This window comes from Loxodonta africana, chromosome 1 (assembly GCF_030014295.1).
Source record: "Loxodonta africana isolate mLoxAfr1 chromosome 1, mLoxAfr1.hap2, whole genome shotgun sequence".
Lineage (NCBI taxonomy): Eukaryota > Metazoa > Chordata > Mammalia > Proboscidea > Elephantidae > Loxodonta > Loxodonta africana.
The window spans coordinates 151,619,375-151,647,219 of NC_087342.1; the positions used below are offsets into that span (position 1 = coordinate 151,619,375).

At 38.9% G+C, this 27,845-nt stretch overlaps 1 protein-coding gene across 4 annotated transcripts in view; it reads right to left on the bottom strand.

Annotated features, from left to right (window-relative positions):
• Positions 1-27,845, bottom strand: part of MDN1 (midasin AAA ATPase 1) — a 180,378-nt gene that overhangs the window by 144,612 nt on the left and 7,921 nt on the right. For 3 of the 4 annotated variants that reach the window (XR_002784801.2, XM_010602811.3, XM_023543794.2), the window contains exon 2: positions 9,739-9,965. Coding sequence is in view for 3 of the 4 variants with exons in the window: in XM_010602811.3 (XP_010601113.2) it covers positions 9,739-9,965 (227 nt within the window). In the remaining variant the exon portion in view is untranslated. Of the gene's footprint in view, positions 1-9,738; positions 9,966-12,069; positions 12,174-27,845 lie in introns of all 4 variants that reach the window. The other variant, XM_023543791.2, reaches the window with a different exon arrangement.

Genomic DNA, 27,845 nt, shown 5'->3' on the forward strand with positions numbered 1-27,845 from the left:
CATTTATACAAAGCCAACAGCCAACATCACCCTAAATGGAGAGAGCCTGAAAACATTCCCATTGAGATCAGGAACCAGACAGAGATACCCTTTATCACTGCTCTTATTCAATATTGTGCTGGAGGTCCTAGCCAGAGCAATTAGGCTAGATAAAGAAATAAAGGGCATCCAGATTGGCAAGGAAGACGTAAAAGTATCTCTATATGCAGATGACATGATCTTATACACAGAAAACCCTAAGGAATCCTCCAGAAAACTACTGAAACTAGTAAGAGGAGTTCAGCAGAGTAGCGGGATACAAGATAAACATACAAAAATCAGCTGGATTCCTCTACACCAACAAAAAGAACATTGAAGAGGAAATCACCAAATCAATGCCATTTACTGTAGCCCCCAAAGAAGATAAAATACTTAGGAATAAATTTTACCAGAGATGTAAAAGACTTATACAAAGAAAACTACAGTACACTTCTGCAAGAAACCAAAAGAGACTTACATAAGTGGAAAAACATACCTTGCTTGTGGATAGGAAGACTTAACATTATAAAAATGTCTATTCTACCAAAAGCGATCTATACATTTAATGCAATTCCAATCCAAATCCCAATGACATTCTTTAATGAGGTGGAGAACCAAATCACCAATTTCATATGGAAGGGAAAGAGGCCCCAGATAAATAAGGCATTACTGAAAAAGAAGAACAAAGTGGGAGGCCTTACTTTACCTGATTTTAGAACCTATTATACCGCCACAGTAGTTAAAACAACCTGGTACTGGTACAGCAACAGATGCATGGACCAATGGAACAGAATTGAGAATCCAGACATAAATCCATCCACATATGAGCAGATGATATTTGACAAAGGCCCCAAAACAGTTAAATAGGAAAAGACAGTCTTTTTAACAAATGGTGCTGGCATAACTGGATATCCATCTGCAAAAAAAATGAAACAACACCCATACCTTACTCCATGCACAAAAACTAACTCAAAATGGATCAAAGACCCAAATATAAAATCTAAAACCATAAAGATCATGGCAGAAAAAATAGGGACAACGTTAGGAGCTGTAATACATGGCATAAACAGTACACAAAACATTATTAAGAATGTAGAAAAAAAACTAGATAACTGGGAGCTCCTAAAAATCAAACACCTGTGCTCATCCAAAGACTTCACCAAAAGAGTAAAAAAGACTACCTACAGACTGGGAAAAAGTTTTTAGCTATGACATTTCTGATCAGCACCTGATCTCTGAAATCTACACGATACTGCAAAAACTCAACTACAAAAAGACAAATAACCTAGTTAAAAAATAGGCAAAAGGTATGAATAGACACTTCACTAAAGAAGACACTCAAGTAGCTAACAGATATATGAGGAAATGTTCACGGTCATTAGCCATTAAACAAATGCAGATCAAAACTACAATGAGATTTCATCTCACTCCAACAAGGCTGCCATTAATCCAAAAAACACAAAATAATAAATGTTGGAGAGGCTGCGGAGAGATTGGAACACTTATACACTGCTGGTGGGAATGTAAAATGGTACAACCACTTTGGAAATTGATTTGGCGCTTCCTTAAAAAGCTAGAAATAGAACTACCATACGATCCAGCAATTCCACTCCTTGGAATATATCCTAGAGAAATAAGAGCCTGTACATGAACAGATATATGCACACCCATGTTCACTACAGCGCTGTTTACAATAGCAAAAAGATGGAAGCAACCAAGGTGCCCATCAACAGATGAATGGATAAATAAATTATGGTATATTCACACAATGGAATACTACACATCGATAAAGAACAGTGAGGAATCTGTGAAACATTTCATAACATGGAGGAGCCTGGAAGGCATTATGCTGGGTAAAACCAGTCAGCTCCAAAAGGACAAATATTATATAAGACCACTATTATGAGAACTTGAGAAACAGTTTAAACTGAGAAAAGATTCTTTCGTGGTTATGAGTGGGGGAGGGAGTGAGGGTGGGAGAGGGGCAAAAATTAAAAAAAAAAAAGAGTTGGGGTTTCCGAGACTAAAGGGACACACCAGCCCTGGGGCAAGGACTAGAAGGCAGGAGGGGACAGAAAAGCTGGTAACAGGGAACCTAAGGTTGAAAAGGAAGAATGTTGACTTGTCATGGGGTGGTTAACCAACATCATAAAACAACATGTATGCTGTTTAACGAGAAACCAGTTTGTTCTGTAAACCTTCACCTGAAGTACAATAAAAATTAAAAAAAAAAAAAAGACTTGGGGTTTCCGCAATTAAAGTTTAGCTTACTTAGTAACAATGTCTGCTTTGGAGCACTGCACTCTTCCAATGAACTATCTACATGGGATCAAACAAATAACAACAACTTCAAAGGTTAGTTAAGAGGCACACGGGACAGTAAGTTTATGTTAATGGAGGAGGAACATACAGAAAAGGAGGGTGAAAACAACTGCACAACTTGAATAATGTAATCAATGCCACTGAACTGTACACGTAGAAATTGTTGAATTGGTATACGTTCTGCTGTGCATCATTTTCAACAACAAAAATAAATTATTAAAAAAGAAGAGTTGGGGTTTTCTAGGTACGCATGAGCACTGAAAGATGGACAAGGGAGTGGAGGTTGATAGAAAGAGAGCAAACATAATGTGGAAAACAGAATTTTAAGCCTCTTAAGGAAAAGTGAGAGACAGGAAGAGGCTGATAGGAAGAAGGAATTGGCAGTAGTCCTGGTGAGGAAAAAGACCAGTTACAACTGTACTTAAGCAAGTGAGCTAGAGGGGTAACCCACAGCCATCGAGTTGATTCCAATTCACAGCGACAGAGTAGAACTGCCCCATATGGTTTCAAAGGCTGTAAGTCTTTACAGAAGCAGACGGCCACATCTTTCTCCTGTGGAGTAGCTGGTAGGTTCGAACCACTGACCTTTTGGTTGGCAGCCAAGTGCTTTAACCACTGTGCCACCAGGGCTCCTCGCTAGAGGGGCAGGGGATGGCAGTCAGGGAATGAGATGTTTGAATCAGAGGTTTCAAAGGTGGTGGTACAGCTACGGGTTAAGCCCACCATAGCAGTGAGCAGGAGTGGAATGGAAAAGAAGGTCGCTGGAGATTGACTGATGAAGAAATGGCTGAGTCAGTTGTACTGGTGTTCCAAGTATGATGATGGGAGTTGGGGGGTGGGGAAGAAGGCTGCAGGCCATCTGCCAAATTTTTCAGTGAAGAAAGAGGAACACGGAGGTGGTCAATGATCACAAGAAGGAGAAGCCAAAAATGAAGCAGAAGATGACAGGTACCATAGAGATATGGGTTATACAGACCAATGGGAAATAACATCCAGAAAGCTCACAGGGAAGAAGGAGGACACCCACTAGACACCCTGACCTAAAGATATGGAGGGCAAGAATGAAAAGTCCCCACCTGAGTACCAACGAGGACACAATATCCTTGCACTGCCACGTATCAGAGAAGACAGAGGCTAAGTATATAATGGAGTTTGCTGGCCATGGAGCAGACAGAGGGCACAGGGTAAGGGTTTGGGAGAGAGGAGGCCTGGACATTGGCTGGGTGAGAGAATTCAAGAATAAGAATACAGGAAACAGACTCCAAGCAGTGAGTGAGGCAAACAGGGGCTTGGTAAATTAATATTCAATGGTATTCTGAAGGAGCCTGGGCCCATGGGTCTAACAAGATTCAACTATAGTTTTAAACAGTTTCCTGGTGGCTGGGGGGGGGGTGGTATTCTGAGAGTGCCAGGGCAGCTGGTATGGGCCGCGCATGGGGGACCAGCAGGCAGCCAGAGCAAACAAGTAGGCAAATAAGCAGTAACCTGACCCAAGGGGTCCTTGAACAGAGTATGAGCAGAGTGCACTGGCTATGTCCCCGAGTCGGTGGGGCAAGCAGGGGAAGAGAGCTTGGTGCCACTGTAAATCTAAGGAGCGAATTGGTCAGAAGTCCCTCCCACACTTATGTGACTATAGCAATGCTCTAGAGATCCAGCACTCTTAGGGCATGTTCTGAAACTCTGATCTAGTCAATGATGGATGGGCCAATAAAGCATTTTAGCCGGAGTGACATGATCATATTTTGCCCTAGAGAATATCCACAGACTGAGGAGAAGGCTCTCTTTTCTGGAGCAAGAGTCCTAAGGTCTAGAATACAATAAGGAACACTACCTAGCTGATCAGCTAATCTTGCTCACTTGGGCAAGTTCGTCACACTAATCCAGCAATGGAGATAAGACCTGTGGTCCAGTTCTGACTCTGACACTTAGAGCAATTTAGTTAATCTCGCTAAAAATCTGAACTGGGACTAATAGTACCTGAATATTCTCACGGTGTAAAGATTAAGAAGATAAGGTATATACATGTATTTAAAGACTACAAAGTCCTATATAAATACATATTAACATATCACTATTCTGTCCCCAGAAACCCTGGTGGCATACTGGTTAAGAGCTATGGCTGCTAGCCAAAAGGTCAGCAGTTCGAATCCACCAGGCGCTCTTTGGAAACCCTATGGGGCAATTTTACACTGTCCTATAGGGTCACTATGAGTCGGAATCAACTCGAAAGAAACAGGTTTGGTTTTTTTTGTTTTATTCTATCTCCAAATGCTATTTCTAATGCCCATCACAGGTCCACATATATCCATGCACAAAGATGCCACATTTTACATTAAAAATCAAAAACAACCTACTTGTCCATCACAGAGATAAGAATAAGTGATGAAATACTACACAACTATTAAAACAACTTTTTGTACTGGCATGCAAAGATATTCATATGTAACTAAGTCGAAAAATAAACCACAAGTTAAAAACTCTAATATATAATTTTTATTAAATTTAGTATATTGTTAAATGTTATCAGGAAAGGGCTGAAATGGCTAATGTGTTATATATAATTTTACAATAACAGCAAACAAAAAAAAGAGAGAGAACACAGGTACGATCAAATACTTAATGAGATTAGCTCTCTTAGTTTGAAGGTTTAGTGTCCTGTGGCTTCATGGAACTGCCCAGTCAATTAGCCTAATACTGTTTTTAAAGTTTCTGTTCTGCCCTCTAGTTTGGTGAGTAGTGCCTGGCATCTTAGAAACTTGCTAATGGCCATTCAAGACATAAAAATCTGCCTAGACCAGCAGCAAAATAAGAAAGCCCCGGAACTGAAGAAGGAACTGGACAGCAGGTTTAACTGCCTCCATGAAATACTGCCTCCTCTGTCATGAAACCAGAAGAACTGGATGGTGCCTGGCTACCCTTACTAAACATTTTGATCAAGGACGCTATAGATGAATCCTGATCAAAAGGTTTGGGAAAATGTGGAACAGAATTTCAAATTCTTAAGGAATTCAGACTTACTGGACCTACTGAGACTGGAAGAACCCTAGAATCTATTGCCCTGAACAAATCTTTAAGCCTTGAACCAAAACTATCCCCTGAAGTCATCTTTAAACTAAACAACAGTGTTGCTAAATTAGTAACGAATGTTTGCCTTGAGCACTGTGCTCTTTTAAAGAACTATCCATATGACATGGTGACAACAGTAACTCTAAAGCATAGACCAGAAGTTTAGAGAGGTAACAAATCTAAGCCAATGATGGTAAAACAACATGGGTAGAGATAGCAAGAATAGTGACACAAAGTGAAAAATGTAACCAGTGTCGTTGAACTGTACATGCAGAAATTGCTGAAGGGATATATGTTCTGCTGTGTATATTTCCATAAAAAAAAATAGTATATTGTTAAATATACTTCTAAATCTTTTTAATTTTTTTATTTTAAAAATATGTGTACACCCTCAAATGTGTGCAAGAGGAAGAAAGAGAAAATATATTTGGAAGTAAACAGCAAGCTATTAATAGAAGTTATCTCTGGAGGGTAGGATTTCAGGGCGGAGAGGACATTTTGCTTTTTATAATTCTATTATTGTTGAGTACTATCTGAAGATGCTATTTCTGTAATTAAAAGAAAAAATGGGTGTCATTCCACCAGGACATTCTTTTCCTCACAGGAATACTGGCAGAACAAGTAAACTATTATTAAAAACCACCCACTAACCCACGGCCGTTTAGAGGGGAAAATTTTTTCAATAAATTACAGTAAATGACAACGTCATCTTTAAGGCACTTTTGAACAGTTTTAAAATAACCTATGCAGAACTGTATCACAGCAGAACTACTTTTAGTCCCTTATTCTGTTATGCCAGCAAGATTTCAGCATGTTTTACTTTCCATATACATCACTTACATGTGACACATACCTTTCAAGAAGATTCCATGCTCCACCATAGTATTCAATCTGTTACTGTTCAAAAAGACCATGGCCGGGCCCATCCATTATTACTCTTTAAGACAGACAACACTGATACGGACCCACGTGCCCAGGACAAGCTAGCAACAGACAGAAAGCTGAAGCCAAGAAATTAACCCAAAATACAATTCAAATGAACTTGGGTAATTATTCTTTCCCTGCTGGAGTTACAGGTATAATCATTAGTTACAACATGTTGTTAAGATTAAGTTATGTGTAAATCAGTCAGCAAATAGCCAAATGAATTAAACAGACTGAGAGAAAAAAACAGCATGGACTCTGGAGGCAGCCAATGAGGGACTGAATTCCAGCTGTGCCACTTTCAGTCAAGAGGACCTTGGGCAAGATATTTAACGTCTATGTGCTTTAGTTTCCTCATCTGTAAAATGGAAATGATACCTCTGAGAGTTGGGGACATGTCTATTAAATGCAAGAGTAGCTGGTCATCCTGTGTAGTTTCAACAAGATCTGAATGCCAGGGCGGAAAGGTGAGTGTGTTAAAGGGACCTGCAAGGACCAGGGAAAGGGGAGAAGCAAGAGAGAAAGGAAGAACAAATTAAAAGAAAAACTGAAGAACCAACAGAGGCAAAATGTAAAAGTGAGGTGCAATCAGTAAGGTTACACTCTTGAGACAACACTAGGGGGAAAAAAAACAACACATAATGGATTACATAAACCATCTACAACTGTGTACAAGGCTATAGCTGAAGAAATTTGGGACCACAAGTTTAATCAAAGTGAAGAATGGAAAGTCAGGAACAAAATTGGATAATTTTTAAAGAACAGAGCCATGAAACCTAACTGACATATCAGAATAGAGAACACATCAAAAGCCTGGGAGTGTTTACAAAATCCTGACAGAATTTAGCAAAGAAAAAATTGTTCAAGGACTCTAAAAGAAAAAACAGTAATGAACAATAGCTTATAAGGAAAAAGAAAAAAGAAATGTCTCATAAGACTACTGAAGTTCCCTATGGAAGCCATGAACAGGTAGGCAGCTGGGCCTCAGAAAGAGGTGTGAACCCAGAAGTGAAAGACATTAAGGCTCCAGGTAATATGATTGGGTTTCTTCTCTTTGGTTTCTCTTGTTTTTTCTAGACTCTCATCCCCATCTCCCTTTCTCTTCTCCCCTCATTCCTCCTATCCTCTCTTTCTCTACAGTCTGCTATAATACAAAACTTTCTCTAATTTCCAGGAGAATACCACATTCATCTTTCTTACTTTAATGACTTTCCTGCTATACTTAAGCATTTGGGTCACACCTCTATATTACAGCACTTGATGTGTTATATTTAGCTGTTTGATGTCTATTTTGAGTTTTTCTTAATGCCAGCAGAGACCCTGTTATGTTTGATTTTTTTATCCCCATGATGTAGTCTAGAGCTTAAGAAAGAGGACTTTGATACTTATCTACTGAATGAATGACGGCATTCTATACAAATTTATTAGGTAAAACTTACCTTCCTCTACAGAGGAAATCTGTAGCACTTGCCAAGTTAACCACCTACATTTCTTAAGCTAAAAATCAAAATCCCATTCCACATCATTTCCTATTGTTCATTTCATATCATGCATTGATCCATCATTTACACATGGGTTTTTAAAATTTTTTTCTTGCTAGTTTGTAATTCACTGTGGATGTCTTTGTAAGCTCTATCATATCATTTTTGGAACAAGGTAACAGGACAGATAAAAAAAATACTGCCTTGGCAGAACGAAAGGAAGAACAAGTAGATGTGTGCCTCTCATTTATTTAATAAGAACATAAATTTTGAAGCCAATGGGAAAACAAATCCACTATTTTACTGACTCTCAAACACAATCCTGAGGCCCTATTACTCCACGCTACCCACAAAGGCTTGAGAGAAGTGGGGCTTCAAGTTACTCACACTTCAATTCTACAGAGTAAGTGCAGGATACTTACTAGTCAGCACCCTGGTGAAAGAATCACCACAATCCCGTACATCTAAATGGCCTGGAGTCAACATAAATTATTAAGGCACCAAGTGAGGCTATCGTCCCAATCCTCAATCACACCACTGCACATGCTCTTGATTGCCATGTATGACGGTGATTTTTATCTTTTTGTATATTTTCTGGGCCCATTTTTTAAAACTGGGTCATTTTTTTCCCTCCCCTTTTAGAAAAGCTCATACAAATATGGTTTTCCCCCATGCCTTCATTTCTTATTCCCTCAGTCAAGGACCAGACTAGAGGTTACCCTTCCAAGAAAGTCAAAGTGAACTTACTGTATTGATGAAGACCCATAAATAAAACACTGGATATAAAAGATGTTCCTATTAACGTACAGAACAACATGTAGAGTGAAAGTTCTTAATCTTATCAATTTTTTCAAAAAACCCTGACACTCAGATTTGCTGTCTCTTTTGACTATTTCACACAAATCATATTTTACTATCAATTTAAAAGAGAAATACATTAGAATCCAGTTCTAACACAGCTTCTTACCACACTGATTTGGAAAGATTTACAGAAAGTAGAAAAAGATACTGTTGTTGTGAGCTGCTGCAGAGTTGGGCCCCGACTCATGGGGACCCCATGCACAACGGAAGGGACATTGTCCAGTCCTGTGCTGCCATCCCCATGATTGGTTGTGAATCAGACCGTTGTGATCCATAGGGTTTTCACTGGCTGATTCTCAGAAACAGATTGTCAGGCCTTAGTTTGGAAGCACTGCTGAAATCTGTTCAGCATCATAGCAACACACAAGTTTCCACTAACAGATAAGTGGTAGCTATGTGTGAGGTGCCTTGGCCAGGTACTGAACCAAAGTCTCCCACTTAGAAGGTGAGAATTCTACCACTGGCCCTGGAAGGGATACTCCCATTGCCGTTGAGTTAATTCTGACTCATTGTGACCCTACAGGGCAGAATAAAACTGCCCCCGTAGAGTTTTCAAGGCTGAAATTTTTATGGAAGCAGGCTGCCACATCTTTCTCCCAAGGAGCAGCTGGTTGGTTCGAGCCACCAATCTTTCAGTTAACAGCCGAGTGCTTAGCCACTGCGCCACCAGGGCTCCTAGTGGAAGAGACACTAGAGGTCTCCTAATCTACCCTTTCAGCTCCTCGAGCAAGCATGAAATCTCAACTAAAACATACTTAATCCGGCCTTATATGCACGTCTGTCTCCACTGCCAGATGGTACAATCTTTTGAGGACAGGGATCGTATCTTTGCTGTTTTGCCAGACCTTTCCTGCTGACCAAGACTGAAGAAACTCAGTAAAACCTCACTGAACTAAGCTGGGTATAGGATTCTGCTGTGATTATTTTAATAAAACAGTACTGCTTTTATCTCTCCTTTCCGTATTTCCCTCTCCCCTCCTTCTCAGTTCAGACTCCTCTTACTTCCCAGGAAAGAGCAGGTTTTACCACTTGAAGAAGAAACATGAAGAATAAAACTACTACTCACGGGAGGACATCAGGATGGTTACCAATGAGTTTGCTCATGGACACACAAAGCCGTTCATGTAGATCGTGATTGACCTGGCCTCCAGCTTTAATGGCTTCTGCATTCCTTTCCAGCAAATCCAAAAGGAGAGGGCGCAGCTGGCGACCAACCAGCACGGTACAGTCCTTATCCAGGAGTAACTGGGCTAAGGTACTCAGGATACACTGACGATCTTGAGGCGTCCACACCTGACAGAAGGACAAAACAAATTACACCAACGTTATTTGTCTGGCCTGCTAAAGAAGAGCAAAGAGCCCTAGTCTGGAGTCAAAAATATCCAATTTCCACACTTCAAATCAAGTTTACCCTATAAAGCACATTGGGTTTTCTTGACATTCTGTTTTATTTTTGTTTTTGCAACAGAAGCTTGTCGTTTATTTACTATAAAGGCTGTTTCGTACCACTTTCAGTCCACTAGAGTTTGATGTAATGGGGCTGATATTTGGGTTTCATGTAAAATGTTATACAGCTTCTAAACACTCTCCAGGGAATCTAAAACCCGATCTCCCTGCTCTTGAAGGAAAACAGAGTAATTAAATGAAAAGCTGCAGATAACTATCAGCTGTCTTGAGGAAGAAAGTACAGAAAAGAAGTTAATTCCTGGAAATGAATAAGGATATGCCTATCGAGACTTCAGCCTCTAACAACAAAAAATCCAAAGCAGATAGCCACACCTTGGTATGCGAGATGAAATGGGCCACAAAATCCCAGTGCCTGGGCTCAGAATGGGGCCCTGATGGCACAGTGTTTAAGAGCTCAGGCTGCTAACCAAAGGCCAGCAGTTAGAATTCACCAGCCGCTCCTTGGAAACCCTACAGGGCAGTTCTAGTCTATCCTATAGGGTGGCCGTGAGTCAGAGTTGACTCGAGGGCAATGGGTTTGATTTTGGCTTTGGGCTCAGAATGTAGATCAGGGAAAAGTGGAAAGTGTGTCAAAGGTCTCATGTTGCTGGTGGGCAGAAAGATCTGTACGAGTCTTTCTCAGGACAATGTGACAGCAGGATTCACATTCGAAAGGGAGCATTTCTCTGACCCCGCAAGTCCAATGTTAGAAATTTATCCTAAAGAGTTTCACACTAAAAGGATATCTACAAGAATGCAGCTTCAACCCGACCTAAATACCATTCCGTAATATAACAGTTTTTTTCCAAATTATCTCTCAGGTACCACAATGTTATACCCATGTTCGTTAGCAAAAACACTTGATTCTGAATGAAATACTACTGGGGAAAGCTGTTACCTTGAAAAACTTCTATCAGTGTTAGTTACACAGCTTAGAGGAGGCCAACTGAAGGATTCCAAAAAACAGAGGCAGATTTGGTCATTATTCACAGGAACATGGTCTCTTATTTTCAACTTCTGAATATCCCTATGTACAAGCCCTCTACAGATCCCCTTGAAAAAGTAATATACTACAGCAACTTGAAAGACTAGATAGGAAACTTAGGGGGCAATAAGTTTATGTTAATGGCAGAAGAGTAACTCAGAAAAGGAGAGTAAGAACGGCTGCACAACTTGAAGGAGGTAATCAATGTTGCTGAATTGTACATGTAGAAATTAGAATTAGTGTATGCTTTTGCTGTGTACATGCTCAATAACAAAAAATTAATTATTTTTTAAAAAGTAATATAATCAGTGGTTACATTGTGGTGAAAAGGAAATTCATGTCTGTAAGATGAGTAAGAAAATCCAACTGTCCTATACATGTTATACAAATGGATACTTGTGGGTTGGAAGAAAATTTCCAGAATGAATATCATTTAATAATGTTTCTCTTCCAAAACCTTAATGTCTAAGGTAATCAATCTGGAAAACTGTTAGATGAAACAGATAAATGATTTTAAAATTTTTTACATCAACTTTATTGATATAATGTACATAAAATAAGATGCACCCACTTATACTTTGATGAGTTTTGACAAATTTATACATCTGTGTAATCACTACCCCATCAAAGTATCAAATATTTCCATCAACCTCAAAGTCCCTCATGTTCCTTTGCAGTAAACCCTCTCACCCCAGACAACCACTGATTTGACTTCTATGACTATAGATTAGATTTGTCTACTCTAGAACTTTATATGAATGGAATCAAACCACATGTACTCTTTTCTGTCTGGCTTCTTTTGTTCAGTGTAACGCTTTTGACATTCATCCATATAGTTCCATACATGGATAATGTGTTCCATTTTATCACTGAGTACTACTTCACTGTATAAATTTATCCATCTACTTGCTGACATCTTCACTGTTTTCAGTTATCATCAATAAACTGCTAAGAACATTCATGTACTGGAGATTTGTGGCCATATTTTCATTACTCTTAGTCTTTTTCATTGCTTAGGAGTGAAAACGCTGGGTCATATGGTAAGTGTATGCTTGACTTTACGAGGAACTCTGAAATACAAAATTTTTTTTTTATTTCAGAAGTTAAAAAAAGAAAAATCAATGTTTAACTTTAAAAGAAACTGTTTTCCATTCTGCATCCCGCTTTGGAGAGTGGCATCAGGGGTCTTAAAGGCTTGCAAGTGGCCATCTAAGATGCATCAATTGGTCTCAACCCACCTGGAGCAAAGGAGAATGAAGAACACCAAGGACACAAGGTAATTACGAGCCCAAGGGACAGAAAGGGGCCACATAAACCAGAGATGACATCAGCCTGAGACCAGAAGAACTAAATGGTGCCCAGCTACAACCAATGACAGCCCTGACAGGGTACACAACAGAAAACCCCCGAGGGAGCAGGAGAGCAGTGGGATGCAGACCTCAAGTTCTCGTAAAAAGACCAGATTTAATGGTCTGACTGAGATTAGAAGGACCCCAGTGGTCATGGCCCCCAGACCTTCTGTTAGCCCAGAACAGGAACCATTCCCAAAGCCAACTCTTCAGACAGGGATTCGACTGGACAATGGGATAGAAAAAGATGCTGGTGAAAAATGACCTTCTTGGATCAAGTAGACACTTGAGACTATGTTGGCATCTCCTATCTGGAGGGGAGATGAGAGGGAAGAGGGGGTTAGAAGCTGGTGGAATGGACATGAAAAGAGAGAGTGGAGGGAAGGAGCGGGCTGTCTCATTGGGGGAGAGCAATTAGGAGTATATAGCAAGGTGTATATAAATTTTTGCATGAGAGACTGACTTGATTTGTAAACTTTCACTTAAAGAAAAATAATTTTTTTTTTAAAAAAAAGATCGCAAATAGAAAAGTTAAAATTACAGGAAAAAAAAAAACTGTTTTCCAAAGTGAGTATACCATCTTACATCTCCACCAGCAATGCATGAGAGTTGCAGTTGCTACTTCACCAACATGTAGGAATGTCAGTCTTTTTAACATTCTAGTGAAGGTGCAAGTGGTACCTTGTAATGCTTCTACTCTCATTTCTGTCATGACCAAAGACGTTATCTTCTCTTGGGATATGTTTACTCATGTCTTTTGCCCACTTTTTTATTGTACTGCTTATCTTATTATTCAGTTGTACAACTTAACAGATCTGACAGTTGTTTGGCAGGTATAGGTTTTGTGCTATTTTGTCCTAGTCCTTGGCTTGCCTTTATATTTTCTTTATTGTTTTGTTGTTGTGTGCCATCAAGTTGATTCTGACACATAGCGACCCCATGGGGCATGGTAGAACTACCCCATAGGATTCCCTAGGCTGTAATCTTTATGCAACAGATTACCAGGTCTTTTCTCCCACACATGGAAGCCCTGGTGTTATGGTGGTTAAGTGCTACGGCTGCTAACCAAAAGTGTCAGCAGTTCATATCCGCCAGGCGCTCCTTAGAAACTCTATAAGGCAGTTCTACTCTGTCCTATAGGGTCGCTATGAGTCGGAACCAGCTCAACGGCAGTGGGTTTGGTTTGGGTTTTGGTTTCTCCCACATAGTGGCTAGTGGGTTCAAACTGCTGACCTTTCCATTAGCAGCCAAATGCCACCAGGGCTCCTTCCTTTTTCATTTCCTTAACGGTATGTTTTAAAAAGAAATCTTTAGAGATGGAAAGACCAATCGTTAACTTCATGAAAGATGCCCTGGATAAGCAAAGCACTACAGAAGTAGAAGAAGAAAGTCGGAGGTCTCCCACTACCTGATCTTAGAACCTACTATACAGCTACAATAGTCAAAACAGCCTGGGACTGGTACAATGACATACACACCAACCAATGGAACAGAATTGAGAACCAGATGTAAATCCATCCACCTAAAGTCACCTGATCTTCAACAAAGGTCCAAAGTTCACTAAATGGGGAAAAGACAGTCTTTTTAACAAATAGTGCTGGCAAAATTGAATGTTCATCTGTAAAAAAATAAAACAGGGTGATACCTCACACCATACACAAAAACCAATTCGAAATGGATCAAAGACCTAAATATAAAACCAAAAACTATAAAGATCATAGAAGAAAATATAGGGTCAATGCTAGAGCCCCTAACACATGACATAAATAGGATACAAACCATGACTAACTATACACAAATACAAGAAGATAAGCTAGATAACTGGGATCTTCTAAAAATTAAACACTTACACTCATCAAAAGACTTCACCAGAAGAGTAAAAAGAGAACCTACAGACTGGAGAAAATTTTTAAGCTATGACATATCCGACGAAGGTCTAATCTCTAAAATCTACAGGAAAGTACAACACCTCTACAACAAAAAGATAAATAATCCAATTAAAAAATGGGCAAAGGATGGGAACAGACACCTCACCAAAGAGGACATTCAGGTGGCTAACAGACATATGAAGAAATGCTCACAATCACTAGCCATTAGAGAAATGCGAATCAAAACTACAATGATATATACCATCTCCCCGCAACATTACTGGCAAGAATCAAAATAAATAAATAACATGTTGGAGAGGCTGCAGGGAGATTAAACTCTTACGCACTGCCGGTGGAAAAGCAAAATGGTACAACCATTTTGGAAAACGATATGGCACCTTCCTTAAAAAGCTAGAAATAGAAATACCGTACAATCCAGCATTCCCACTCCTAGGAATATATCCTAGAGAAATAAGAGCCATCACATAAATAGACATATGCACACTCACGTTCACTGCAGTATTACTCACAACAGCAAGAAGATGGAAATATCTTAAGTGCCCATCAATACATGAATAGATAAACAAACTACGGTACATACACACAATGCAATACCATGCAATGATGAATCTGTGAAACATCTCACAACATGGATGAATCTGGAGGGCATTATGCTGACTGAAATAAGTCAACCACAAAAGGACAAATACTGTATGAGACCACTATTATAAAAATTCATGAAAAGGTTTACACACAGAAAGAAACAATCTTTCATGGTTATAAGGGAAGGAAGGGGTGGGGAGGGAAAAACACTAAATAGACAATAGTTAACTGGTGACTTCGGTGAAGGGTGAGACAGTACACAATACTGGGGAAGTCAGCACAACTTGACCAAGACAAAATCACAGAAGCTTCCTAGACATATCTAAACTCCCTGAGGCACCAAATTACTTGGCTGAGGGCTAGGAACCATGGACTTGGGGGACATATAGTTCAACTGGCATAACACATTTTATAAAGAAAATGTTCTACATCCTACTTTGGTGAGTAGTGTCTGGGGTTTTAAAAGCTTGTGGGCAGTCATCTAAGATGCTCCGCTGGTCCCACCCCACCCGGAGCAAGGGAGAATGAAGAAAACCAAAGACACAAGGGAAAGGTTACTCCAAAGGACTTATGGACCAATCTACCACAGCCTCCACTAGGCTGAGCCCAGCACAACTAGATGGGGTCCAGCTACCACCACCAGATGCTCTGACAGAGCTGGAGAAAACTGAAGAACAAAATTCAAACTCACAAAAAAGGATCTGACGCACTGGTCTAACGGAGACTGGAGAAACCCCAAGAGTATGGTCCCCGGACACCCTTTTAACTCAGTACTGAAGTCACTCCTGAGATTCACAAGATTAGACGGGCCCACAAACAAATAGTAATACACGTGGCACAACGATGTATACAAGACTAAATGTGCACACCAGCCCAGAGGCAAGGACAAGAATGAAAGAGGGAACAGGAAAGCTGGCCGAATGGAAATGGGGAGCCCAACGTCAAGAAGGGGAGTGTTGACAAGTCGCAGCTTGGCAACAAATGTCACAAAGCAATATGTGTATTGTTTAATGAGAAACTAATTTGCTCTGTAAACCACGTAAAGCACTATAAAAAATTATTTTAAATAGCTAAAAAAATAAATAACAAGAAGTCTTTAATTTTGATGGAGTCTAATTTATCGAGTTTTTCTTTTATGGTTAGTGTTTTAAGTGTCTTGTCTAAGAAATCTTTGCCTACCCCAATTTGGTGAATATTTTTCCTTATTTTTTTTCTAGAAATTTTACTGTTTCACCTTTTATGTACAGATCAATGATGCATTTCAAGTTAATTTCTGGGTTTGGTTATGAGAGAGAAGTCAAGGTTCATTTTCTTCCTCTATTTGAATATCCATTTGATCCAGCAAAACTTGAAAAGATGATTGCCCCACTGAGTTTCCTTGACATCTTTATTGAAAATCAATTGACCATATACGTGTGGGTCTATTTTTGGACTATGTATTCTGCTCCACTGATCTATGCCTATTCTTGTACCAATGTTACACTGCCTTGATCATTGTGACTCTGTACCAGTCTTGATACCACGCAGTTTAAGTCTTCCAACTTTGTTCATCTTTTCCAAAATTATTTTGGTTAGCCTAGGTAACTTGCTTTTCCTATTAAATTTTAGAGTAATTTTGTCAATCCTCCTCCCCACGAACCCCTCAAAAAAAAAATTAAAGGATGCTGAGATTTTGATTGGGATTGTGGTGAATCTATACATCAAGTTAGGGAGAAGTCCCATCTAAACAATACTGAGTCTCTCAACTCATGAGCATGAAGATTTTTCCCATTTATTTAAGTCTTATCTAATTTAGCTCAACGTTGTGATTTTCAGTGTGCAGATTATGCACATCTTTCACTAAAATTAAGTTTATCCCTTAGTATTTTATTGCTTTTGAAGCTACTGTAAATGTTCTAAATTTCATTTCCCAATTTTTTATAATATAGAAATACAACTAATTTTTGTATATTGACCTTGTGTCCTATGACCTTGCCAAATTTACTTATATTTTGAAGATTTCTTAAGATTTCCTACATGGCATGATTATGCCCTAAAGCAAATAATCACTGTTTTATTTCTTACTTGTGAATCCACATGCTCTTTCTTTTTTGTGCCTTATGTCCCTGGCTAGGAATTCTGATACAATGCTGAATTGAAGCGGTAAGAGCAGAAATCCTTGACTTGTTCACAGTCTTAGGAGGAAAAACATTCAGTTCTTCACCATTAACTATGATGCTAACTTTGGTTTTTGTAGATGCTCTTCATCATCTTGAAGTTGTTCCATTAATATTGCTACCTTGCTTAGAGGTTTTAATATGAATTGATACCGAATTTTTTCAAATCCTTTTTTTACGCCAATTTAGAAAAATGTTTCATTTTTTCTTCTTTATTTTGTTAATGGGGTAAGTCTGGATTCAATATGCTAGTATTCTGTTTAAAATGTTTATATCTGTATTTATGAAAAATATTGCTCTGTAGTTTCCTTGTAATGTCTGTCTGAATTTGATACAGTAATATTGGTTCATAAATGTTCCTCCATTCTCTTATTTTCTGAAAGAGCTTTCATAGAATTGGTATGATTTCTTTCTTAAATGCTTGGAAGAATTCACAGGTGAAGCTATTTGGTTCTGGAGTTTTCTTTCTAGTAAGGTTTTTAACTACGAAGTCAATTTCTTTAATAGACACTGGGTGAGTAAGGCTATTTCTCCTTGAGTAGGCTTTGATTGTTTGTATCTTCAAAGGGTACTTTCATCTAAGTTGCCAAATTTATTGCCATGAAACACTTCACACTAGTCACTTACTATCTTTTTATTGTTTTTAGAATCTGTGATGTGACTTCTTTCATTCCTAATAGTAATTTGCTTTTTTATTTCCCTTGATCAGTCTTTTTAAAGAATCAACTTTTGGTTTTACTGATTTGCTCTACTTTTTACCCATTTTCTGTTTCACTGAATTTCCAATCTTTGTAACTGCCTTCTTTCTAATTATTTTGATTTTAATTTGTTCTTCTTTTTCTAACTTCTTATGTTGGAAGCTTAAGACATATCATTCATTTCTAACTTTTCTAATATAAGAAGTTAATGCTATAAATTTCCCCTCAAATACTGCTTTAGCTGCATCTCACAAATTGTGATATGTTGGTTCCGTTATCCTTCAGGTAAAAATATTTTTCTGATTTCCCTTAAGGTTTCTTTTTATGCAAGGGTTTTTAGGGACTTTTCCAGATATCTTTTTTTTTCTTCCCTAATTTAATTCCACTGGGGTGAAGTGCTACAGCTGCTAACCTAAAGGTCAGCAGTTCAAATCCACCAGGCACTCCTTGGAAACTCTATGGGGCAGTTCTACTCTGTCCTATAGGGTCGCTATGAGTCGGAATCGATTCAACAGCAACAGGTTTTACAGGGTCATAGTATACACTTTGTATGATTAGAATTTTCTTTTATTTATTAAGATTTATGTAATGACCCAGCATGCGATCTATCTTGATGAATATTCCATGAGTAATCAGTAACAATGGGTATTCTACACTTACTGGGTATAAACCCGTCAAACGCATCGCCATCAAGTCGATTCCAACTCACAGCAACCCTAAAGGACAGAGTAGAACTGCCCCATAGGATTTCCAAGGAGTGCCTGGTGGATATGAACTGCCAACCTTTTGGTTAGCAGCCGTAGCTCTTAACCACTATGCCACTTGTATTGGGTACAGGACTCTACAAATGCCAAATCAGGTCACATATGTTAATAAACCATAAATTAGGTCAAGTATGCTCATAAACAAACAAACAAAACAGCGAAATCTGACCTGATTCAGACTCATAGCAACCCTACAGGAGAAGCAGAACTGCCCCCATAGGGTTTCCAAGGAGTAGATGGTAGATTCAAACTGCTGACCTGTTGGTTAGCAGCCAAACTCTTAACCATTGTACCACCAGGGCTACACGTTTAATAGTGGTGTTTAAGTCTTCTCTATCCTTATTGATTTTCTGTACTTGGTCTATCAATTACTAAAGAATATTAAGTCTCCAACTATAATTGTGAATTGTCTATTTCTCCTATTAATTCTATCACTTTTTGATTCATGTATTTTAAAACTCTACTATTAGTTGCACACATATTTAAGGTTGTTATGTTTTCTTGATGAATACTGCTCTTTTTATTATTATGCAATGGCTTTCTTTATCTCTGGTAATATTCCTTGCCTTCAGTTATACTTTTTTAATAATTTTTATTGTGCTTTACATGAAAGTTACAAAACAAGTCAGTCTCTCACACAAAAGCCCATATACACCTTGCTACACACTCCCAATTACTCTCCACCTAATGAGACAGCTTCAATTATACTTTTTCTTACATTAATACTGCCACCTAAGTTTCTTATGATTACTGTTTGCATGGAGTACTTTTTTCCCAGTTTTACTTTTATCCGATTTATTTTTCTAAATTTAATATGCAACACTTTGGGGGTTTGCTTTTTATCCAGTCTGACAATCTCTGTTATTTAATTGGTATGTCTAGTCAATTAACATTTAATGGACCATTTGGTCTACTTATAATTTATTGACATGACTGGGTTAAATATGCCATACAGACTTTTAAAAATTTTTTCCTGGTTTTAGTTTTTTTCATTTTTCCTGTATTCTTTTGCAAACCATTTTTAGCACCCCATTTTATCTCCTGTATTGACTTATTTGTACCACTTTGTTTTATACCTTATTCATCTTATTTTTTATTTAACATGCATCCTTAACTTAGTCAATATTATACCACTTCACCCTTAAGAAACCTTACAATAGTATACTTCCATTTTCCTCCCTCTTCTCATTTGTGCTATTGTTGTCATTTATTTGATTCCCACATGCTATAAACCTCAATATATTTTTGGTATTTTTGTTTTCAATCTTTTAATTTTTTTAAAGAAGAAAAAAAGTATTTGTATTTACCATTTTGAGCCGTCTTCATTTCTTTGTGGAGATCGAAGTTTCCATATAGAATCACTTTCCTTCAGTCCAAAGAATTCCCTTTAACAATTTTTTGTAGTACAGTTTGGCTAGGAATGAATTCTATCACCTTCTGTTTGACTGAAAGTGTCTTTATTTTGCATTCATGTCTAAACTTTTCATCAGATACAAGATCCTTGGTTTACAGTTTTCTTAAGCATTTGAAACATGTGTTTTCATTGTGTTGCTTCTGTTGAGAAGTCAGCAATCATTCTTCTATCTTCTCTCTTATACGTAATGTGTCTTCTCATTTCTCTGACAGTTTTAAGAACTCATTTCTTTATTACTTGTTTTAAGCAATTTGATTACAACATGGCTTTATGTAATTTTATTTGTGGCTATCCTACCTCAGATTCTGAGCTTCTTGGATTATACATTGATACTTTTCATCAAATTTGGAAATTCTGCAGTCATTACTTCTTCATATTTTTTCCATGTATTTTACTGCCTTCCTTTCCTCTCCCCCTGTAACTTGAATTACATATCTGGTAGACCACCTAATACTGCCCCACAGATCACTGAAGCATTTTTACTCCAGCTGTTTCCCCCCTCTCTTGTTTTAGTCTGGATAATTTCTATTGCCCTATTTTCTAGTTCAATGATCTGTTCTTTTGTAGTGTCTAATCTTCCATGAAGATTGAAGTATTCATCTTTTTTTTTTTTTTCATTTTATTTGGTCCTTTTTATAGTTTATATTCTGCCATTGTGTTTGTTTCCCTTTAATACCATGTTTTAAAGTCCTATCTGCTAATTTGAGTATTTATGTCATATGTGGGTCAGCTTCTATAAACTGATTTTTCTCCTGATAATACGTCACATCTTCCTGCTTTTTTGTACATCCAGTAATTTTTTATAGGATGCTGACTAGTGTGAGTACTATATTATCAAGTGTCTACATTTTGTTTTCCTCCTTTAAAAAGTGTTAAGGTTTATTCTGGTAGTCAATTTACTTGCAGGTCAGCTTGATCCTTTCAAGACTTGCTTTGAAACTTCATTAGTACGGGTCTATAGAATTCTTTATTCTAGGACTGATTTAGCCCTACTCATAAGGTGGGGCCCTTCTGGGTTCTACACTGAATGTCACAGGTATTCATCAAGGTCTTTCCACTTCAATTGGCAGGGTCTTGAACATCTTCCAATTCTGTACAAATACAGTAGTTGTTCAACTTGCAACTCCCTAATAGCTGTTCTTCACACAGCCTCATAGATTCTCACCCTACACACAAAAAAAACTCACCTTTATATTCACCAAACAGTCTCAGAGACCCCTATAAGGATTTCTAGAGATCTTTTTTCAATGTAGCTTCCTTCACTCTAGTATTCTGCCCAACATTTTCCAGCCGCTTCAGCCTCCAGTACTCTAATTTCTGTTTACTCAGTTCAGTGAGATAATCATGCTGTGCTTGGGTTCCCCCTCCCTAAGCCAGAGTCCACTAAGTATTCCAGGCAGAAATCAGAATGACGGTAGAGTTCACCTCGTTTGTTTCCCTTTTCTTAGAAAGCATAGTCCTGTGCTGCCTTTCATCCAATGTCTAAAAATAGTTTTTATATATATTGTCTAGTTTTCCAGTGAGTTTTGGCAAGAGGGTTATTCCAGTACCAGTTATTCTGTGTGACCAGAATGTAATGAAGAAGTACTTACATTTGACTTTTTCATCTTAAAGCCCTAAATATATATTTAAGCCTTTATTTTTAATTTTCCTAGATGTGTAGAGAAAAAAAAAATATATGTAGAAAGATATAAAAGCTTAGAAGATTATATATCAAATTACCAAAAAAATACTGGTAATCTGAATGAATTTATTTCCTTATTTATGCTTTATCACATTTTCCAAATTTTCTGCCATGAACAATATTACTATTTAATAGTGTTAAAAACCAATAAATGTTTTACCAAAATCCATGAAAGAGAAAATGCCAAGGATGCAAGATGAGAAAAGGCACCAGCTAGGCTAGGATACTTGTGAGCAATTGTGGAAAAGGATTTTCTAAAAAACTATATAATCATCTTTCTTCGTCTTTTCCTTCTATAACCCCAGAGGGGCGGGGGGATTGGCTGGGCAAAGCATCTTTGGTCCTGTCAGCTGGTTTACTGCTGAAGGTGGCCAAATAAAACAAGGAATGCAAATGGATTTACTTCTCAAACCTGTGACTACTTCTGGAACATTCAGGCAACTGTAATCTTGGGAAATCCTGCCTATCTCTTTGTAACCTAAGATTCACTAGGAAAGGAGAAGGGCGGCATTCCTCATGGCTACCCCTTCCTATTTTCTTACATCTCTAATTTTGTAATACGCTTGAATGAGTTTTATTTGAAGTAAGTTTCCAAGAAGCTGAAAAACACTGATGACTTAACAAATACAAGAAATATTTTTTTAATGTGGCTCTGTTCTTTTCTTCTCACCTAAAACACAAATATCAGTTAATTCAATTCCTTTGCTATAATAACTAACAAAATTATAGACTGGGAAAAAAATAAGAGAAAAACTCTTCCTTATTTGTTTGGTTATACATTTACAACACTCAGATATAGCACTGTTTCTAGAAACCTTGCTTCTAAAAAAAAAACTTAATCATTTCACAGAAATACTTCTTTCCTAGCCTTTGAAATTATTTGTATGGCTGTCTCATAGCATCCAAGAAAACGAGATCCTCGTAAAAGCACCTCAGACAATTAGACCATAAAACTACAGGACATAGTTCTGAATGAAGCAACATCAAATGTAGAAAAGCTGGCAAACACAGCTAACATTTCAAAGAGCCTTTACTAAATGTCGCATACTGGAATAAAGACAACCTTAGATGTCAAACAGATCTGAAGTTAATCCTGGCCCTCCATTTAAAACTTACATTTCAGGGTAACATGAGGTAATATTTAAAATACCTACTACAGTAACACCTGTGAAAATTAGAACCTGTGTAAGGTGGACACCTGTCAGAGAAGGAAACTCAAATACTCTCCACTAATAGAGAGCTACAGAAACTTGGTAAGACTGCAGCTGGTCAAAGGCACGAAACCTGTGAGACCTAGAAAAACAAGGCAGTCCCCTAGAGTTCCAGCTCTCACAGGTTTAACCGTAGTATCTGGTACATAATAGGTACTCAATAATGGCATTGTTATTCTCTCTTCACAAAAACAACTGAAGTCAAACATAAATCTGGATTATCGCCATAAAACATCTCATAACATGGATGAATCTGGAAGGCATTATGTTGAGTGAAACTGGTCGAAAAAGGACAAATACTGTATGAGACCACTATTATAAGAACTCAAGAAAAGGTTTAAACACAGAAGAAAACATCCTTTGACAGTTAAAAAGGTGGGGAGGGAGCGAGAAGGGTATTCATTAAAAAAAAAAAAAACTAGATAGTAGACAAGAATTACCTTAGGTGAAAGGAAGGACAACACACAATACAGGGGAAGTCGGCTCAACTCGACTAAACCAAAAGCTAAGAAGTTTCCTGAATACAACCAAACACTTCGAGGGACAGAGTAGCAGGGGTGGGGGGCCTGAGGACCATGGTTTCAGGGGACATCTAGGTCAACTGGCATAACAAAGTATTAGGAAAATGTTCTGCCTCCCGCTTTGGTAAGTGGCAGCTGGGGTCTTAAAAGCTAGCAAGCAGCCATCTAAGATGCATCAACTGGTCTCAACCCACCTGGAGCAAAGGAGAATGAAGAACACCAAAGACACAAGGAAAACAAGAGCCCAAGAGACAGAAACAGCCACATAAACCATAGACTCCATCAGCCTGAGACCAGAAGAACTAGATGGTGCCCAGCTACCACCAATGACTGCCCTGACAGGGAACTCAACAGAGAATTCCTGATGGAGCAGGAGAGAAGTGGGATGCAGAGCTCAAATTCTAGTAAAAAGATCAGACTTAATGGTCTGACTGAGACTGGAGGGACCCCAGAGGACATGGCCCCTGGTCTCTCTGTTAGCCCAAACCTAAAACCACTCCCGAAGCCAACTCTTCAGACAAAGATTAGACCAGATTATCAAGACATAAAACGATACTGGTGAGGAATGTGCTTCTCAGCTTAAGTAGACACATGACACTATATGGGCAGCTCCTGTCCAGAGGCGTAATGAGAAGGCAGAGGGGGACAGGAGCTGGTTGAATGGACACAGGAAATACAGGGCAGAGAGGAGGAGTGTGCTGTCACATTACAGGGAAAGCAGCTTGGGTCACATAACAATGTATGAGTAAATTTTTGTATGATAAACTGACTTGAATTGTAAACTTTCACTTAAAGCACAATAATAAATGAATAAATCTGGATTATCACCTTGGAAGAGCAAAGAATGTGACTTTCAGAAGCAAGTGGGGTTAGGCAGTGGAGAAAGGATTTCTAAGGAGGTGTATGTGTGGAGATAGTGGATTAGTCAGCATCTTTTACCATGACTTCTTAAGCAGACAGGATCCAAAATCACTCAAAATTACAGTCACCAGAGATGAAAAAAGCCTTCTAGGTCACCCTAAGGTGATTCTGCTAAGCTTTGGGGTTGCACACTTTTAAGGTCTCTTCAAAAACCCCACAATTGTATAATATTATTTTATCTTGGGAATCCCCATATCAGAATGGGATCCCATCAGGTGATGGGATCTCCACATGAGAATCACCAGGAAAGTTGTTGAAAATGCAGATTCCTGGGCCACATCCTCAGAAATTCTGATGGAGAACCTGAAATATCCATTACTTAACAAACTCTTGCCACTGTCCCACATGCTCCTTATGCACTCTGAAGTCTAAGAACCACTGAAGTGGAAGTATTACTCCAACTCTACTCTCCCAACCCTAAATTTAAATTAGCAAAGAGGAGACAAAGTAATGAGGCTGCTTCTAACTACACCATGTTGCTAACCTCAGGCTCTACTTTCCACTGCATGGTCTACGTCTTCTAAAAGGACTGACGCAAAGTAATTGTCAAGTACTTCACAGAAGAGGTTACATAACTAATAAAAATACATGAAGACATCTCCAACCTCACTAACATATATGTTGTTGTGTTACCTATTGTCACGGATTGAATTGTGTCCCCCAAAAATATCTGCCAACTTAGTTGGGCCATGATTCTCAGTATTGTGTGACTGTCCACCATTTTATGTGATTTTCCTATATGTTGTAAACCCTATCACCATGATATAACACGACGGATTATCAGCAGTTATGCAGATGAGGTCTACAAAATTAGGTAGTGTCTTAAGCCAATCTCTTTTGAGATATAAGACAGAGAAGCAAGCAGAGGTACATGGGGACCTCATGCCACCAAGAAAGCAGCACCAGGAGCAAAAAGCATCCTTTGGACCTGACATTCCTATGCTGAGATGCTCCCAGACCAAGGGAAGACTAATGACAAGGACCTTCCTATAGAGCCGACAGAGAAAGAAAGCCTTCTGCTGGAGCTGACGCCCTGAATTTGGACTTCTCTTTGTTAAAGCCATCCACTTGTGGTATTTCTGTTATAGCGGCACTAGCTGACTAAGACAGCTACCATAGAGTCAGATCCAACTCATGGCAACCCCATGCGCAACGGAAACAGACCACTGCGATCCATAGAATTTTCATTTGCTGACTCTCAGAAGATCATCAGGCCCTTCTTCCCATTCTACCTTAGTCTGGAAGCTCTGCTAAAACCTGTCCAGCATCATAGCAACAGGATGGCTGCACATGAGGTACAATGGCTGGGAATCAAACCTGGTCTCCTGCATGGAAGACAAGAATTCTACCACTGAACTACCACTGCCCTCACGTATACGGTATGAGTGTAAGGATTAACGGAGCCCTGGTGCAGTGATTAAGCGTTTGGCAGTTCAAATCCACCAGCCACTCCTTGGAAACCCTATGGGGCAGTTCTACTCTGTCAGATGGAGTCACTGTGAGTCGGAATTGACTTGATGGCAACAGGTTTGGTAAGGATTAACAAGATCTTTGGGGGACCAATTTGACAAAATCTAACATTTGGCAAAATACAAAAGAACCACTATCTCCACTGACCCAGTAATTCTACTACCAGAAATTTACCTTATATATTTACACAGATCACAAAGACACACGTGCTGGTAACAAGGATAGAAAAATCAAGAAACTGGAAACACATAAATATCCATCAACAGGATACTAAGTAGTCATGATATATCCATCAGCAGAACTATTAAAACAACTATGAAAAGATCAAGAGATGGATTTTAAACACGCACTACCTGAAAAGATACCTACGATTAGGTGAAAAAAGGAAATTGCAGAACAGTATGGCTCAGTCTTATTTTTTTTAAAACTCTTAAAACAAAAAATTTTTTTTACATATGTGACATAAAGTCTGACCTGAACTTTTGGGAGGCAATTTATCTCATTTAAGAGATAATCTTACTTAAGAGATTAATATTCACAGGTTTTACTACAGAAATATTGATATGCTTGATTACAAGGTACCAGTTTCATACCATTAGGGGTTTTACAAAATACAAAGTATATGTACCTTTCTAAAGTGTAAAACGGTTTTTACTGGCTAATTCTTTTCAGAAGTAGGCTGCCAAGTCCTTCTTTGTAGGCTGTTTTAGTCTGGAAGCTCAGCAGAAACCTGCCCGCCATGGGAGACCCTGCTGCTATGTGAACACAGGTGACACAGCTCTCAGCTTCACAGCAACACACAAGCCCCACAGTAGGACAAACTAACAGACGGGTGGGGCTAACAATGGGCTCAAGCATAGCAACAATTGTGAGGATGGAGCAGAACGGGGCAGTGTTTCCGTGTGTTCTGCAAGGGGTCACTGTGAGTCGGAGTCAACTCCAGGGCACCTAACAACAAAACAACAACAAAGTGCAAAAAATTCAGAACTCTGAAACACTTCCATCTCCAAGGCTTTCAGACAAGGGAATACGGATGCATGCATGTGAAGCCTCCAGCAAGACACCCCTCACCCCCACCACCCCGCCAGGGCCCGCCAAGCCACAGCTTCTAACTGCCGTTTGGCCAGAGCACACTGCAGCCATAACCACAGTTTGAGTTTGGTGCCAGAATCCTGCGCATGCACAAACCAAGATTTTGGCGCGTGCGCAGGACCTGAAGAGCTGTGTCCTCAGTCTGTCCTTGGACCTGAACACCACCAACATGAGTCAACATACGGACCTCCAAATGCAGACATGGGAGGGCTAAGAGTGGAGAGTTCCTCGCACCAAACCGAACCCCAGATGCCACTGGAAATAAAAAGCTCCTAATCCTCTCAGAGAGCAAGCACGGTGGCCTTATGGTCGCTAGGCCCCGCGTTGCTCCTTGTCTGAGCAGACAATAAATTCCCACTTTCTGTTTCCCTTACCACTGGTCGTGTGGTGTCCATCTTATTTCCATCAGCTAAAAGGACAGGACAAGAACCCTCCTCGTTCAGTTACACATGTGTCTCTATACATACACAGAATGATAACATTTCATTCAATTAACAGTATCTACTTTATCTGCTAGAAACCCTGGTGGCGTAGTGGTTAAGTGCTATGGCTGCTAACCAAGAGGTTGGCAACTTGAATCCACCAGGTGATCCTTGGAAACTCTATGGGGCAGTTCTACTCTGTCCTATACGGTTGCTGTGAGTCAGAATGGTCTCAAGAGCAGTGGGTTTGGTTGTGGTTTGGGACTTTACCTGCAGAACAGAATTAGGATAGGTTTTTACTTTTTACTTTGTATACTTTTATATTGCTTGAATTGTTTACAATGGGCAAGTTTTAATTTTATAACTAGAAAAATTAAAAATTACACAGGATTTTTTTAAAGTACAGCCTAACATTTTTAAGAGTCCAAAGTTTATTCCAGCAAGAGAAAGCATAAAAATTAATGCATAACAATAAGGTGCATTTGATTTTCAACCACATTAAGAGTGTCTGTAATGGTATACTGAAAATACTGAAGATATCTAAAAAATAAAAAGCTTACCTTTTGGTC